The sequence below is a fragment of the Astyanax mexicanus genome, chromosome 10 (assembly GCF_023375975.1).
Source record: "Astyanax mexicanus isolate ESR-SI-001 chromosome 10, AstMex3_surface, whole genome shotgun sequence".
Lineage (NCBI taxonomy): Eukaryota > Metazoa > Chordata > Actinopteri > Characiformes > Acestrorhamphidae > Astyanax > Astyanax mexicanus.
The window spans coordinates 4,020,336-4,037,637 of record NC_064417.1 but is presented as its reverse complement, the minus strand read 5'-3'; the positions used below and the strand labels follow the sequence as shown (position 1 = coordinate 4,037,637).

The 17,302-nt window shown below is 36.6% G+C and overlaps 1 protein-coding gene across 1 annotated transcript; it reads right to left on the bottom strand.

Annotated features, from left to right (window-relative positions):
• Positions 1–261: 261 nt before the first annotated feature.
• LOC103037826 (uncharacterized) lies at positions 262–15,519 on the bottom strand. Its single transcript, XM_049484000.1, has 10 exons — positions 14,828–15,519; positions 12,755–12,893; positions 11,477–12,647; positions 11,261–11,391; positions 10,995–11,161; positions 10,757–10,911; positions 9,928–10,010; positions 9,770–9,841; positions 4,268–4,357; positions 262–3,469 (listed from the first exon to the last, which is right to left on the bottom strand). The coding sequence occupies exons 1-10, from the start codon at positions 14,942–14,944 to the stop codon at positions 2,628–2,630; spliced, it is 2,967 nt and encodes a 988-aa protein (XP_049339957.1). The 5' UTR covers positions 14,945–15,519; the 3' UTR covers positions 262–2,627.
• Positions 15,520–17,302: the final 1,783 nt, after the last annotated feature.

Here is a 17,302-nt window from a genome sequence, read left to right as displayed (position 1 = left end):
ATTTCAATTGTGGGTTCTTGTTGTTAATTTGCAGAATTTAAAACAACTGTAAACACAGCCTAAGGTGTTTAATTTTACTCTAATAGACATGGAATAAATATACTTAATTTATTTCATAAAAAACACAAACAAAGGCAGTCAAGTCAAGACCTTATTCAATAAACATCCTATGTAGAATTTGTTAAAACAAGATTTTAATCTAAGAATAACAGAAAAGTGATTCATGATAAGCAATCAAACATCACACTGAAAATACACAAATTAAATCAATGGGTTTTATTTGTAACACTGTAAATGATTTACAGTTTGTGCTGAACTGAATTGCTTTTTTTTATTTTCACAATATTCCAAGGTTTAACACCACAATAAATAAGCAGCAATAATAATCGACTCAATAAACGTCCACAGTGAGAAATTGTTATTTTTCAAACACGCCAAGGTATATATTGCACTTCTTTTATATGGCTGTACAGTAGTAAGTGTGATTTTTTTTTTTGTTTTCCAATATGAGGAGCTGATGTCTCTATTTTACCCAGGTATACTGCATATTATAGAAAATCATGCAGAATTTAAATCTTTAAATTGTAATATATTTTTTGAAACATGTCATACATGATATACAGTTTGGACACATCACTTCTCATTTAATGTTTTTCTTTATCATTTTATTTTCAACATTGTAGAGAATATTAATACTTCCTTCATATTTTTTTAATCTTTAATACTATCTACAATGTAGTAAATAATACAAATAAAGAACACACATAACTGGTACTGTATAACTGTGTACAATTACAGACTCTAGCCCATCTGTTGACATGCATAAACCCAAGGACCTATAGAGTGTGAACAGAATATAATAATATATAGAGAATCGGTTCCCAGAGCTGGTCCTTCACTATCTCTGTTGTGTGTACCTATGCCGGCCTTACACTGAATAACATTTCAAGTGATTTCACTGTAATCAACACGTTTTCAGAGCTGGAATCAAATCATTTGAGTCTTGCTAGAGTCTTGCAGCGTAATCCTGATCGTTTGGTGTACGGTGGTCAGAGTAACCAATCTTTGTCTCATCTTGACTTTTCAAAGTTTTCATCAAATAGTGAATAAAATAGTTTTAAAAGTATTTTTAAAGTCTTTTCCTATTGTTAGATTGGCATTACGTGCCACAAATTCTGTCCTGCAGTTCAGTAGATTGTTCGGTATGATTGTGTGATGTAGGCTTGTTTTTTTGGTTGAAAGCTTTTTCTGTCAAGATACCTGTCATTTTCTTACTCCTCGTTCCTCCCATTCACTTCATTTTCATACACAAAGACAACAGAAACCAAACGTCTTGCATTCCATCAGGGTAGGTAACTTTATATAGTTAAGGTCTACTCTATAGCTATATAGCGTATAAATAGAAAAGCACCTTATTCTAACCATACACTCAAGACACTTTAAAGAGAACGTGAAAATGATTTTAGAATTCCAAACTTGCCACTTTCATGTCAAAAAATGATATTTCCTGTTGTGTTGTGTGCTGATATTAGATATTCACAAGATCCATGTCACAGTTTGCAGGATCCAAATCTAAAAACTTGTTATAATATGAAACAGCACTGATCTGTAGGGTCAAGACAGAGTCTTACAAAGCATTGCAAGTGTTTTAATTATTTAATTATTAACATTACAGTATTATTTAATATTTTTAATAAAAATATTAACAATTTTCATCAGTCTAACTAAGAATTAGGGTAATTTGAACTCAAAATAAGCACAAAAAAGTCACAAGTTAAGCAAATAAATCAATAAATAAATAACAATAATAAAATAAAAAATCTGCGATTTTTGATTTACACATTTTGAGACTTTGCGATTGCTTATTTTAAGAAATCTTACTAAGAAAAAAAAAGTTTACTCCTTTGGCAGATTGTTTTCGATTAATATAAGCCTATGCATGTCAATTTACATATTTAGTCTAGTTCTTTGCCAATGGATTTGTTTTTGCAGTGGACCAAACAATGGAAATGGTGGGAGTGTGCCGCAATTCTAACAAGACTCACCTGATTTCATTTTTATGTAAACTAAAAAAATGTACAAGTCTAGTATTATTTGAAGTATGAGAGAACAGATATACAGGTATTTAATACTACTACAACAGATGGGCTACAGTCTCAAGTACTGACAGGTATACACAATCAACCTACAAGGTAGATGTTCTCTGTAGATACAGGAAATTCAAACCTCAAGTATCTGAAATACTTTCAAGATACCTTCATGGGTTTGAAGCTGTGCATTTGAGTATTTCAGGAATATTCTACAAGTTTTTGAGTATTATCCAGCGATAAATATTGTTCCATATAATGTCAGAAGGCACCTTCTTTGTGTTTGATTACGACAAAATGCATATTTTGCACATTTTTCTTTACATAATTACCATTTGTAAAGGACTAGCAACTCACAACCTTCTTGCCAGAAGCATGTTCTTTTCAACGTTCCTCGACTGAGAACTGGTGGCATTAATCCAACTGTAGAAAAAGTTGAACCAATCAAATGATCACAATGACGAAGAACACCACAAGCCCCAGGGCCGGGTCTGAATTACTGACCTTTAGTAACATAAATCTTCAAGTTAATGGTCTTAACTAGAAAGCAGAACATCTCTCCCCCTTGTCAATAGGACTTTTTCTGCCCACATTCAATCTAGGCTTGAATGGATGCTCTGATATGAGCTGATTGATCTCATTCTGCTTGTAGGAGGACAGTTTTTGGGTGAGCCAGGGTCCTTTGGGCTCACCTTCTGGTCTCTGGAAAAATCGGACACACGCTCTGCCTATCAAGTACACCACCTCTGCAATGTTTAGCAGGACACAGACCCCGGACACTGCCAGCATGAAGACGGTAAAGATGGTCTTCTCCGTTGGACGAGACACAAAGCAGTCCACTGTGTTGGGGCAGGGATACGAATCACACTTAACGAGACGCACCATTTTAAACCCGGGGTAGATCAAGTAAAAAATGTACAAGAAAGCCACTTCAAAAACGATGCGAAAAATGATGCTTATCATGTAGGTCCACCAAAGAGCACCAGTGATTTTGAACTTCTGATTCTTTATTTGCTCCAAGTCCTTGGCGCTGCCTCTTCCTGACATCTTAAGGATCTTTTTGTCAACGTGGCGTCGATGAGCGACGTGCATAGCAACCAGCAGAGCTGGCGTCGACACGAGAATCAGCTGCAAAGCCCACAGGCGGATGTGAGAAATCGGGAAGAACTGGTCATAACACACACTGTTGCAACCAGGCTGCTGTGTGTTGCAGGTGAAGCCGGACTTCTCGTCGCCCCACACGCTTTCAGCCGCCACCACTAGAACCAGAATGCGAAAGATGAAGATGACGGACAGCCAGATGCGGCCAATGCCAGTCGAATGCCTATTTACACCGCTGACCACGGCATAAAAAGATGCCCAATTCATTTTCGATTCCAGGTCTACAGAAAGGAGAATAAATAAAGTGAGAAACACTTCCACATTTTTAAAAATAACATAAAACAAAGCATAATTTTAAATCATTAAGTTTTAAAAAAATTTAAATCCTCCAGACAGGCATGCCAGTTACTCTTACTTACAGCAGGTTCCAAAATAAATGGACCTTCAACTAGAAAAGCCATCCATAACAAACATTAATAAGAAATAAGGAGTACAATTTACCAGCTCAGCCCGTCGTGTAAGCAGCATAAGCTGTGCCCGGTCCAAAAAATTCGACAGGTCAGGTGGAGGCTGGACATTTGGACACTTTGGGCAGCAAAGTTTGACAAAAGTGTTTTGAATGCCTTGGGAGCTGTTTAAGAGCATGGGCGATGGCCTAGTGCCACATGCCGTCACCTGATACAGAAGAAAAAGCCAATGGCAAAGTTTGTGGCCATGTGACAACCTCTGTAGATCTATAAAAACCAGATTCGCTGAAGTCAAGAAGAAGCACCTTGACATTTACTAGACACACCAACATCGTTCTTTCCTGGGCGAGAGTAATTATACAGCTCTATACAGCACTAGAGTTCACAATCCAGATTCTGGAATCATATGTACAGTATATACTCATTTATTATATACATAAATAATATAATTTACAGTAAACAAGATAGATCTACTTGTTTGAGTAAAACAAAACTAAAACACTAAAGAAAAAGAAAAAGCAACAGGATTATGTGTATAGGAATAAACTGACCTAAAGGGCAGTAATTAAATAAAAAAGGTTCTTATCAGAAGGAAAGAACTGAAATATTTACCTTCGGTTGTGGTGGTACACAAATGTGTCCAAAAAAAAATAAAGAGTAGATAAATGTTACTATAGACGGCTCCCCGAAGAACACCGTATCATTGAGAAATGCAAATACTTTCCTCAACACTAGCCACTACCCTGCACCGCAGAAGTCAGATGCTCACATAGAAACCATTTACATACAATGGTGGCCTTTATTGGCGCTAACAAGACTGGAATTCAGATCAAACGCCTAGATTTCCGCCCACCCGGGGCCAAAGAAAGAATCTGTGTGGACACAAAGGCCTCAGCATCATTATTTATTGTGCCAGGCGGGCTAAGGAAGTGAAGGGTGTCTTTGACATGAATGAGTGTCTTAAAGGACACCACTGACATTTCGGCAAATACTCACGTAGCACACTTTGATTCTGATAAATAAAACCCACGCATAAAATATGACAGCTCATATATATAATTCTTTAATATTATCTGTGAAAATTTCAAAAGGTTGCCTAAAAGAAGAAATAAATAAATATATTTAGACATATTTGGATTCTGAAATGGACATTTCCTGTTTAACTAAATATCAGTATTAGTTATTTCATCTTTTTACAGCTTTACAAATGCAACGCCTACCTTAAAAAGCCCCCACAAATTAATAATTACAAATACCAGGAGTAATTTACAATGTGTGATGTCAGACGTTAAATACTCTGATGCAACAGAAACAGATACAGTGAGTAAGTATTGTCGTCCTAGTTGCGCAGTTGTACCAGGGGAACATGCCTGGTGGTTTTGCCCCCCACATCATGTGACATGAGCCCTGCGTTTGCTGGCGTAAGGATTCCACCCTTTATCGTCAGCTTTCCCACCTCCTTGGCAGAGAACCATCACAGTTTATTCAAGTGACCGGTTCAAACTCCTCCGACGGGGAACGGCAGTACAAAGATGGAGTTTGAGAGCAGTAAGTGTGGTTGCCACAATGAAACAAAGCAGCTATTTAGAAACTACACTTTCCGTTTTTGTAAGACAGAGACATACTGTAACCTGATACTAAATCACAATGCTGTGATAATATTGTGTCACAATACAATTCAACAAAAAGTATTGCAGTTTTTAACCGAGTAATTTTTTTTAATAAAAAAAATACTAAACATACAGTGGAGGAAATAAGTATTTGATCCCCCAATGAAAATAAATGAAACCAGCTTTATTTTAACAGTGCCACATAGAATATCAAAAGAAAAACTGAGAAAATTACATGAAATGAGAAAAAAAAATTGCATTTCATTGAGGGAAATAAGTATTTGATCCCATAATAAAACATCATTTAATACTTGGTTTGCACACACTCCAGGAGTAATTTTGCCCCACTCCTCTCTGCAAATCATCTCCAAATCCTTAAGGTTTTTAGGCATGCATTTGGAAACGTGAAGCTTCAGCTCTCTCCATAGATTTTCTATGTGATTGAGGTCAGGAGACTGGCTAGGCCATTCCATGACCTTGATATGCTTCTTATGGAGCCACTCCTTTGTTTCCTTGGCTGTATGTTTTGGGTCATTATCGCGCTGAAAGACCCATACACGACCCATTTTCAGTGCCCTGGCGGAGGCAAGGAGGTTGTCACCCAGGATTTTGTGATACATGGCACCGTTAATCCTTCCGTCAATGCGGTGAATTTGGCCTGTGCCCTTAGAAGAAAAACACCCCCAAAACATAATACTTCCACCACCATGCTTGACGGTGGGGATGGTATTCTTAGGGTCATATTCTGTATTTTTCTTCCTCCAAACACGTCGAGTTGAGTTGAGGCCAAAGAGCTCAATTTTGGTCTCATCTGACCACAGCACCTTCTCTCAGTCTCTCTCGGAGTCATTAATATGTTCATTGGCAAACTCGAGGCAGGCCTGGACGTGAGCCTTCTTGAGCAGAGGAACCTTGTGTGAACTGCAGGATTTTAAACCAATACGTCTCAGTGTATTACCAATGTTTTTTTTGGAGACTGTGGTCCCAGCTGCCTTGAGATCATTACTCAGCTCAGCTTTTTTGTGATCATAACCCACTGTTGTCTTCTATAGAGGTTCTGAGCTCACCACTGTGTTCTTTTTACCAGAATGAAACTGCTAATTTGACCATTCCTAACTTTTCTGCTATCTTTTTGATGCACTTATTCTTTTTTTTGCAGACTAATGATAGTCTCATTCTCTTGAACCGAAGTGACAACATTCTTACTTCGCAGATATTACTTTTAATTATTTTATAAAATGGTTTGTGTTAACCTTAATTACAGTAATGACTGAATTTCTTCCAGAAAATTATTTAAAAGACACGTTTTGTTACACACATTTATTTCAATTGTGTGTAGTGGAACAACACAAAAAAACAGAGAGAAATATAAAATAAATAAAAAAAAACAGCCAGACAAAATGATTGGCACATTCAAATTAATATTTGGTTGCCCATAAAAAAATAACTGACATCAGTTGCTTCCTATAACCATCAACAAGCTTCTTACAAAGTAAGAATGTTTCAAATATTCCAAAAAAATTAACTTTGGAACAAATTTTATTTAAACAAAATCAAAAACAAAAAGATGTCAATGTGACAGTAAATATCAAGCATCATATTTTTCGCTTAAAGTGCATGAAGAAGCACAATACTTTACACTGCAGGACACCAAGTCTGGATTATGCTTTACATCCACTTGTTTTTTTCACACGTGTAAAAATGCACAATGTAGCTGAATCATACATTTCAAGCAAACAAACAAACAAACCACCCACAAGTGGGCATGTTCCCAACTACAAAATGACCCAGCCCATTAGGTTTAGGGTCAGTTGTGAGTTGTGGTACACCTGCTCTCTTTTAGGCTCTTTTTTTACCACCCAACTGACCTTCAATGAAATGTTATCTATTTTACAACAAACAAAAAATGCATCTAAAAATATTCTATAAATCATTAAATCGTTGTTGCAAACAAATCTTGCTTTGGATGTCCTTTAGTTTTTAACTATTTGAACCTGGCAGCCTTCCTTTACATTGTGTATTCAAGCCTTTTTACACAGAAATACAGTCAAAATGTTTTCACTTTCTGGAAAGTTGCAATTTTTTACATTTTTTGCAAGTTTTTACATACAGTTGTGGTCAAAAGTTTACATACACTTGTAAAAAAACAATGTTATGGCTGTCTTGAGTTTTCAATAAGTTCTACAACTCTTATTTTTCTGTGATAGAGTGATCGGAACACATACATGTTTGTCACAAAAAACAGTCATAAAATTTGGTTCTTTCATAAATTTATTATGGGTCTGCTGAAAATGTCACCAAATCTGCTGGGTCAAAAATATACATACAGCAACATTAGTATTTGGTTACATGTCCCTTGGCCATTTTCACGGCAACTAGGCGCTTTTGGTAGCCATCCACAAGCTCCTGGCAAGCTTCAGGTCGAATGTTTGACCACTCTTCTTGACAGAATTGGTGCAGTTCAGCTAAATGTGATGGTTTTCTTGCATGAACCCGTTTCTTTAGCACTGTCCACATGTTCTCAATGGGGTTTAAGTCAGGACTTTGGGAAGGCCATTCTAAAACCTTAATTCTAGCCTGGTTTAGCCATTCCTTTACCACTTTTGATGTGTGTTTTGGGTCATTGTCTTGTTGGAACACCCAACTGCGCCCAAGACCCAACCTTCGGGCTGATGGTTTTAAGTTTTCCTGCAGAATTTGGAGGTAATCCTCCTTCTTCATTATCCCATATACTTTCTGCAAAGAACCAGTTCCACTGGCAGCAAAACATCCCCAGAGCATACTACCACCACCACCATGCTTGACAGTAGGCATGGTGTTCCTGGGATTAAAGGCCTCACCTTTTCTCCTCCAAACATATTGCTGGGTGTTGTGGCCAAACAGCTCAATTTTTGTTTCGTCTGACCAGAGAACTTTCCTCCAGAAGGTTTTATCTTTGTCCATGTGATCAGCAGCAAACTTCAGCCGAGTCTTAAGGTGCCTTTTCTGGAGCAAGGGCTTCTTTCTTGCACGGCAGCCTCTCAGTCCATGGTGATGTAAAACACGCTTGACTGTGGAGACTGACACCTGTGTTCCATCAGCTTCCAAATCCTTGTAGACCTGCTTCTTGGTGATTCTTAGTTGACTCTTGACCATCCTGACCAATCTCCTCTCGGCAGCATGTGATAGCTTGCGTTTTCTTCCTGATCGTGGCAGTGACACAACTGTTCCATGCACTTTATATTTGCGTATAATTGTCTGCACAGTTGCTCTTGGGACCTGTAGCTGCTTTGAAATGGCTCCAAGTGACTTCCCTGACTTGTTCAAGTCAATAATTCGCTTTTTCAGATCCACACTGAGTTCCTTTGACTTTCCCATTGTAGCTTTTGTAGCTGAGTCTAATCACTGGGTCAAATGAGCCCTATTTAAATGGGCTCATGAGAAGTCAACAGCTGTAGTCAATCAGAATCACTTACAAGAAGTGAAGAGGCCATGACATGAAGCTAATTTGATTGACACAACTCGCTACATCACCAAAATTGACAAATTTTGTTGCTGTATGTATATTTTTGACCCAGCAGATTTGGTGACATTTTCAGCAGACCCATAATAAATTTATGAAAGAACCAAATTTTATGACTGTTTTTTGTGACAAACATGTATGTGTTCCGATCACTCTATCACGGAAAAATAAGAGTTGTAGAACTTATTGAAAACTCAAGACAGCCATAACATTATGTTTTTTTACAAGTGTATGTAAACTTTTGACCACAACTGTATATAGCTAAACTGCAGAGTAAAAATGGCTTTATTGTGTACATTTCCCCTGCCAATGCTAAACAAGTACTGCTATTTTAAGCAGATTCACAAGCTATTGGAGTGCGTGAAAAATTCAGACAGAGAATAGATGGATAGTCTGAGCATTATTCATTACAAAACAGGGACTAGATACACTGCATCATCTTTAAAAATGCTTTGATCTATATATCCTGACGATTCCTAATTCTACCAAGTTCTTTAAAATAAACTGCAAATCCAGTCTTTTGACTTTTGAACAGATAAATCATGAATGACTTAAAACCAGCTGCTGTCTGTTCATGCTGTTCATGAGAAGTATATAAAAGCCAGGCTTCTCCTGAATAAACACGGGGTCAAAGTAGGTTTATTACAACCTGATGAATCACACACCAAAATTACATATTTGGATACGGGCGATTTTGTGTAGTTTTGTTTGTGTACATGGAACAGAAATATACATTTATACAATTTAAGCAAGATCAAATGGTCAGTGATACAAAATAAACTATAAAATAAACCAAACATAAATGAATAAAGGGACAGGTGATGCAACTGCAAACAAGATAATAAGCATTATAACATTTCAACAAAAAACAGAATAGATTGGAAACTTGCAGCTCACAATGTGTGTTGTCTTGATTTGACTAACAGGAAATATGTTAATCATGAATTCTGAACATTCAGGTCAGACTGTGTTCATGTTACAACAGTCTGTGTCATTTTCTGCTTTGAGAGTAACAGGAGATAAGATACTTCTCCCATTCCACTGATTGCTTTCTTGACTGCTTTTGGGCATGGCCTGGAAGACAACAACCATATTTAGCGCTATCAAAAACAACGTAAAAATGGAATGACCTCTACTGACGTGTAAAAAGGCATACTCACTCCTTTTCGGTCCCGCAGTCTTCATTTGAGAATGCCTAGCGTGTCCATTTTGAGCCAGTCTGAGGGATAAGGAAGCACCTCTCCTGTAATAATAAAGAAAATTAAGGCTAGTGATCAAAGTGATTCACTGTTTTAGCTTTGATTTTGGCACACATTCACTGTGGCATGGTTTCCACAAGCTTCTGCAATCTCAGAGAACAGCTTATATATCTATATTAAACTCGATCTGTGCATATCATTATTTATTCAATGTGTCTATTTGATAAAAAAAAATCTGCCAATGCAGCAATGAACAGTTTTCTGTTTAAAATTGTATGAATGCTATTATGGCATAAAAATTGGAACAATACTATGTTTTTTTTTTTTAAATATCAATAAAGCAAATGCCAGCATCAGTATTGTCTATTTGGAATAATATCCACATTGTGTTATATGTTTGCTGGGAATGTTCAATAAAACATGTATTAAAAAATGAATTTAAAAAAAAAACAAGAAACAAATTTGTGTTTAGGATTTTTTTTTGTCAGTTGACCTGTGGTTTATATGTATATCGATCCGTGAGGGGTGATCTTCACAGGTTGTGGATTATCTATGGCCCAATACAACACTATATGGTACTAGTGTAGTATGAGACACTACTGAAGCACTGCTGTGGTTCTGAGACAGCCCAGGGATACCGCTAGGTTTATAATAATCTGCCACAGTGTTTCTGTAGCAAGAAACTACTGGTAAACACAGATTATACGATTGTAGACAAAGAACATGACTTGTAAATTGAAATTAATCTGCAAACCTCATTTTCAGGCATGCCTAAAAACACTCAGCTTACCTCATTGTCCCAATTTTTCCTTTCTCCAAGAAAATCTCCACCATAACTGTGTTTCCCTCAGGAAAGAGTCTTGTATACAGCGTCCTGTTGTTCACTTTATCTTTGAACCAACTTACTGCCTCAGCAGACCAGTTTTCACCATCCAGTGGGTTCACCTAGTAAATTAAAGATCATGAAGGTATTAAAAGAATAAGAACACCACACATGATTATGAACTAATAAAACTTAAGGCATCTACATTTGCCAGGGAGACTTGTAAAGCTTGGACTGGCACTTCAGCAGCTTCTCCACAGAGATCCTTGACATTTGAAAGTGAAAGACAAGCAGAATCTCCAAAGTCAATTCTCTGGACCTCCACTTCAAGGTTACGGACACCTTCAGAACTGGTGCACAAAGGACTGCTGCCTGTGTTAAGACATAAAACATTGTGTAAAAAAAAGTAGCACAAGAATAAAAGTTAATTTATATTACATTGCATTTGCTCTTTTTTGCCTTAGGTCTTACCACGGTTCATCCCACATATCTTGGTCACTTGGCCACGGCACCATAACTCCTGCTTGGGAAACCACCCCATTACGCATGAGCCAATATCTGGGATGCAGCTCCTCTCTGCGTATGACTTAGAGTTTATCTTTCTGATTTACCAAAAAACACAGCATTAATAGAGCTTTGGAAAAAATAATAATAAAATATAAAGCTAACAATGAAACTGCTACTCACGCCATGGTTTCAGACAGTTTCTTAAGGTTGGCATCCTCACGCTGAATGTAAAAGTTGCTTGGGCTGATCACGTGGGAGGCAAGAACGCACATCTCTTCAAATTTCTTTATCTCAAATTCAGGTATTTTTAGTAAGAAGTCATCATCTTCCACAGACTCAGTACTCCTTTCCTCAGAGTCATACAAGCGCTCCGTCTGTTCTGAGGCCACATCACTCGATTCATCACTTGAGGTCCACAGGGTTTGACTGAAGGGATCCAACAATTTAGGGTCATCACCCTCTGGAAAAGCCAACCCCTGGTCATATATGGAATCATGCAATGATTTTGTAACATCTGTGGAAATATCTCCAATATCCCACAATTCTGAGCATGTAGCAATCATACAACTGTAGGTCACAAAGCCTGCACTTCTGTTTTTCACTTTGAAGATGGGTCCAGTAACTGTCATCTCAGAAAATAACCGTCTCCTATGTGTAGTATGTAGTCCTACTCCTTTCTGAACCACTGCTTCATTTTTGTTTTTCTGCTGCTGCGGCATGAAGGCATAGGCCTTCTCCATAGCATCAAATAAACTGATCACAGGCACGTTCTTCGTCTTTCCATTCACTCGCAGGAAGCGCATGAGCTGAGAGGAGGTTTGTTTCTGGTGTTGAACCTCAGGGTCATTTCCAAATTGCTGCTCAAGGATGTGGGTGGTTACATTCTGAGGCAAGCTTGGATGGATTCCCTTTGGGATAAAGGTGTCTGTAGAAGTCTTCTGAGTTTCAGATTCTGTTACAATATTCTGCTGCTTGTTAAACTTGGAATTTATTATTTTGCACATTTTGGGCTCCTGGCCCTGGTTTATTAACTCAGTTTCTATGCCAGAACTGGATGAGATCTTGCCTGGCAATTCTTCTTCTTCTTTTTCTTCTTCTTCTTTTCCTCCTTCTTTTTCTTCTTCTTTCAATTCAAGTGACAAGGTCATCTGCTGAAGAAAGGCTGTTGCACTGATGATTTTTAAAGCTTTTGAAATTGAGCTGGCCAGAATGACATTATGAAGCAAGGGCCCGAACTTCAAAACCTTTGGAACAAATGCGCCATTCCGGTTGACCTGGAGCACACACGGACACGTGGGGGGCAGCCCGGCTCCTTGGCTCAGATGAGTCTTCAAGTTCTGCAAGTCTGGAGCTGAACACAGACACGAAAAACTGTTCAGTCACAAACACTGTTGAGCTACCTTAGATCCTTATACGGGAGGGCAGAAACAAGACTTATAATTTCTATAGTTTTCATACCTGTCTTCAAGTTCTCGAATGCTGCCATCAGTTCCTTTATCACACGACATTTGGCATCTAAAGTCTTCAGCAGATTCGCACCGTCCTGGTTGTGAGCAGTGCTGGTGGGATTGAGAAATTCTTGAATCTCATCAGCTGTCTGTAAAATTAGCATGTGTTTAAAGACTGGAGAAGATCATTTAGGAGCTTTATGGAGGCTGTGTCTGAAACTGAGAGTAGAATCTAGCTGCTTTGATGCATTGCTTTCTATGGCATCTCAAAAGGCAGTGTAGTAACTAGGGTCTCTCTAACTAAATCACAAAGGCAACTATACATCCTGATGCTGTCATTAGTAATTAGCTGTGTTATTATACACTAACATTTACATCCAAAACAATATAAAGCTAGATTGCTGACTAGGTGCCTTTCAGACACAGAAATCTGTTGGAGTAGGCAGCAATTGTTCTTGTCTTTGTGCTCTACCAGAGTCTTCGCCTACCAGAGTGAGTTAGTGGGGTTAGGGGGTTAGTGTTGCCAGGTTCGGTCTAGAGCACGTTCAGAATAAAATAATACATGTACATCGGTACTATTGGCATGCTTAAATATTTAATACTTGTGTAACCATTACCCTAACATTAAACCTAGATTTTTGTACTAATCATCTGATTCATTTAAATAACTTTTTTCTAGCAAATAAAAATAGTGTGAGAGTGCGGGATTGTGGGATTCATTTTGGATCATTACAGATACTTTACTTTAAAAGTACAGAGTAGTCATGCAATTAAGCAAAAAGAAATCAAGAGATCCCTTAATCATAATACAATCGAATCAGAAGGTATCCCTACTGCTAGGAATAGGGTTATTGTGTGGCTCTGTATAAGAGTATTTGTTTAACACCATAAAAATACATGATATTATAGCATGTCTTACATTTTAGTAGCAGCCTAAGTCCCAAAATATTCACTCTGTGTGTCAGGGAACTGACCAAACATGTATCTAATCACTGAAATAAACCATACACTTATAGAAACTAATAAGCAACTATGATTGCTTTTAATTATTATCAGCAAAATGATTAATTGTAAAATGGCTAAGTATTAAGTACTAAGTATTAATGTATTAAAAAAAAAGCACCAAACATATCACGTATGTTTCCTTTATTGCTGTTTAAGGTTTAGCTTTTAAACATCTGTTTGGTCGAAAGATTAAATGTATTAAATTTAATTATGATACACTTTAATTGTCTGATAACCTGAATTTGTGCTCAAATATGAAAGTTTTACAGTTGTGTGCAAGAAACACTCATTACACATCGCATATTTTTTATTATGCATAAATGTATTTTTATTATTTTAAGCAAACATGTAATGTACAGCTGACAGTGTTCTAATCGTTGTTTAAAATGGAATTAACACTAATATTAACCACTTTTTTTGGTTAAGAAAATTCTTTATTAGTCCCAAAACGGGAAAGTTACGATTGGATAAGGATATTATAGATACTATAAATCGTATTAAGAATATTATACCCTGAAATATCGTGCCAAAACACCCACCCCTAATTATCACATCAGGGTACAACTTTTTTCTGCTGTTTTTAGGATAAGAAAAATTCACACTGTTCTCATATCCCATTATATATCTACTAGAGGCAGATTATATCTGTCCAGTATCATTTATTTTACTTTAATCCTGGATATATGGAGATATTTGGAGTGCATTATTATTAGTATCATGACATTCTGGATCATTGACTTCTCTTACAAATCTGATAGAATGATTGTATTGTTTAATATTCCAGTTAGAGGTGTGCCATATAATATAAAATATGCAATAATAAAATGTAATTTTCAGTTTATTTTTTTTTATTCAGTGTTTTGTCATTTCGCCAAAAGTACGATGACATATCGTGATATTATTTTTTAGAAATAACTACTTATGAGTAAAAATTAGGACTGAGCTTAGGTTAGTTAACTAGTTAAGTTAATTAGTTAGCTTAGCTAAGCTAGGAAGCTAATAAGCAAGCTAGGACTAACGTCAACGGACAGTTTTAGAGTATTTTACGCTTTTTTAGTTAGTAAACTTGTAGGCTTACCTTCTTTGTAAAGCGACACAATTCTTCGTTCAGGGTGTTTCTTGCATTTTCGAGCAAAATCATCTTATAAATGAGAGATTTCCTCACATCTCCAGAACATTTCCACCCCACAGCCATCGCGCTCCTCGCTTCTCTCCACGGTAAACCTTCCACACAGCCCGTCAATTAACGTCAATTATCTACCGCTAGCTTCATGCAGCTAGCGAGCGTTCGGTTAGCTTAGCTAGGCTAACAACTTAATTTAACGTTGTTTTACGCGGCAGGACTTTTCTCTTCGGGTTTTAGACAGTCCGCTGTTGTGACTCTAAAGCTATAGTGCTGCTTTTACAGCTTGTAAGCTGTAATTCTTAATTTAGAAACTGATAACGCTCCTAAAATACCGATAGGTTAGTTTAGCTAGTTATCAGCCCGTAGACTGCGGACCGTCCGCCGCGTTAACGGACACAGTCAGAGGAGCAGAGTTGCCAGGTACAGCAAATATTCAACAATGTGTTTTTAAACCAGGATAAACCCACCCTCCAGGAGTTTAAAGGGTAGGTTAACTAAAGTCCCTAATTTTAGATGACTCCACCCTCAGCTCAAATTTGAAAAATGCTTTAAAAAATGGGAGTTTGGGAAGGGTCTCTGGGTGATGTATGGGTTTAGGGGCAGGGCATAAGGGAAAGATGATTGTGCTGAGCAGCGTTTTCTTTTAAGTGGGAGTAATTTAACTAAACTTAACTAAAATATAAGGATGTTTACACTGTGTTTACCATTTGTAAAAAAAAAACAAAAAAAAAACACTTCACTTTAAACAGTACTATCTATTTACAAATAAAGAACTGAACATATAACGATCATATATTTGAAAAAAAGCAATATATATATATTTTTTACATTATCACCCAGACCTACCTCCAGTAGAGTACATTTTAGTGCTTAAGTTCAGTAGTGAAGTTGTTTTTCTTCGTTATTAAAAATCTCTAACAAAATAGGCTTTAATCTAAGGTTGTATCAGATGCTATAAATGACACCAAAATCTACTAATGTACTACTTTTAAACCTTTTTAATATTTATTTTATACTTTCTGAAGCGTTTTATAAATTAATTTATTTTTATTAGTATTGCTATTGTGGTACATTTTGAAAGCATGAAAACAGTCTTAATTTTCACCTTTAGAGGAGTATCATTTTGAACAAGCCCAATATGGCTCAAAAACAACGAATCTGGCAACCATGGACATCAGCGGATTGGCGGGACAGGTGCATGAGGGCGTGTCTGTAATCAAACACAGGTAAATTTCATCATTTATTGAGTCTTTTAAATGTCTGAGTAATTAAGACACTATTTTATTTAATTAACAGTACATTTAATTAGATGTACATTAGGTATATGAGGCAAAGGAAATGTTAACAGTAAAATTAAATGACTGCATTAAAAATGTTATTGTTAGAGAGATTATCTGCAGGGAGGGTTCAAACTCTTTCTAATAAGGTTTGAAATTAGGAATAAAAAGATTATAAGAAACCTGGCTAATACTCATTTCCCTTGCTTTTTTTTAGCTAGACAACTAGTAGTGAGGAGAAATACAACATGCAGTGTCTTCTAGTTTTCACTTTTTTATTCAAAGTATAATTCTGCATGTGTTCCTGTATAGCTTTAATATAGTCTTTAATATTACATTTACAATCTAAAAAATCATAAAAAAAAGAAACACATTGAAGAAGAAGAGGTGTGTCCAAACTTTAGTTCATTCACCCTTACTTACCATGGCCGCTCAGGTGCGCCCTCTAGTGGTTGGTAATACTTATTGTCAGGAGTAGAAGAACAGGAAAAGGCCAGGTTCTCTTTATACAGTTTATATAAGTTTATTATATACCACTGGAATGTGTATTCTTAATAAGCTACTCACTGTTGTCTGTGGCAAGTGCCCAGTTATTTAGTTGATATTGCAGTAATTTAGCTGTTTATCCTGTTTTGTGTAGTTGACAATGTATCTAATTCTATATCATGATCTTAAATTTCACATTATTGGTCATCTTGTGTATTTGTATTTCCCATCCTTTATGATAATAAACTTTATTTTCCATAAGAACAAAAAAGCCAAGTAACAATGTGCAAAGATTTGGAGACTTTAGATTTTGCAAAGATTTAAAAAGGCCTCAGACTTTGATTACTAAATCAGGCCTGACAATATTATTAACAATAATATTTCTAAATTTGATCAAAGATTACATTGGCAGTTTCCCGTTATTCTTTGTCACGGAATCTCGTAGTCTGAGCTGCAAACTGCTTTACATATTTTAGATAAGGAAATTGTGCAATCATTTCAATATGTAAGAGAATTTCTAAGGAATGTTTCCACAGCTTGCGTAATTTATTTCAACAACTGAGGTCATTTAGAGAGCAGTTCTGCTCAGTAAATGCATTTTTAGATGATGTCTAAAATCAGGATTTAATGTATTTCTGAGGAGCTGAATGTAAAGGTGATGTTA

What these genes read in the sequence shown, in the direction of transcription:
- LOC103037826 (XM_049484000.1), bottom strand. Translation starts at nt 14,944, where the DNA reads ATGGCTGTGGGGTGGAAATGTTCTGGAGATGTGAGGAAATCTCTCATT. An exon ending in GATATGTGGGATGAACCGTG is followed by an intron (nt 11,162 to 11,260) that starts GTAAGACCTAAG and finishes GTCTTAACACAG; the next exon opens with GCAGCAGTCCTTTGTGCACC. An exon ending in GGAAAAATTGGGACAATGAG is followed by an intron (nt 10,011 to 10,756) that starts GTAAGCTGAGTG and finishes TTATTATTACAG; the next exon opens with GAGAGGTGCTTCCTTATCCC.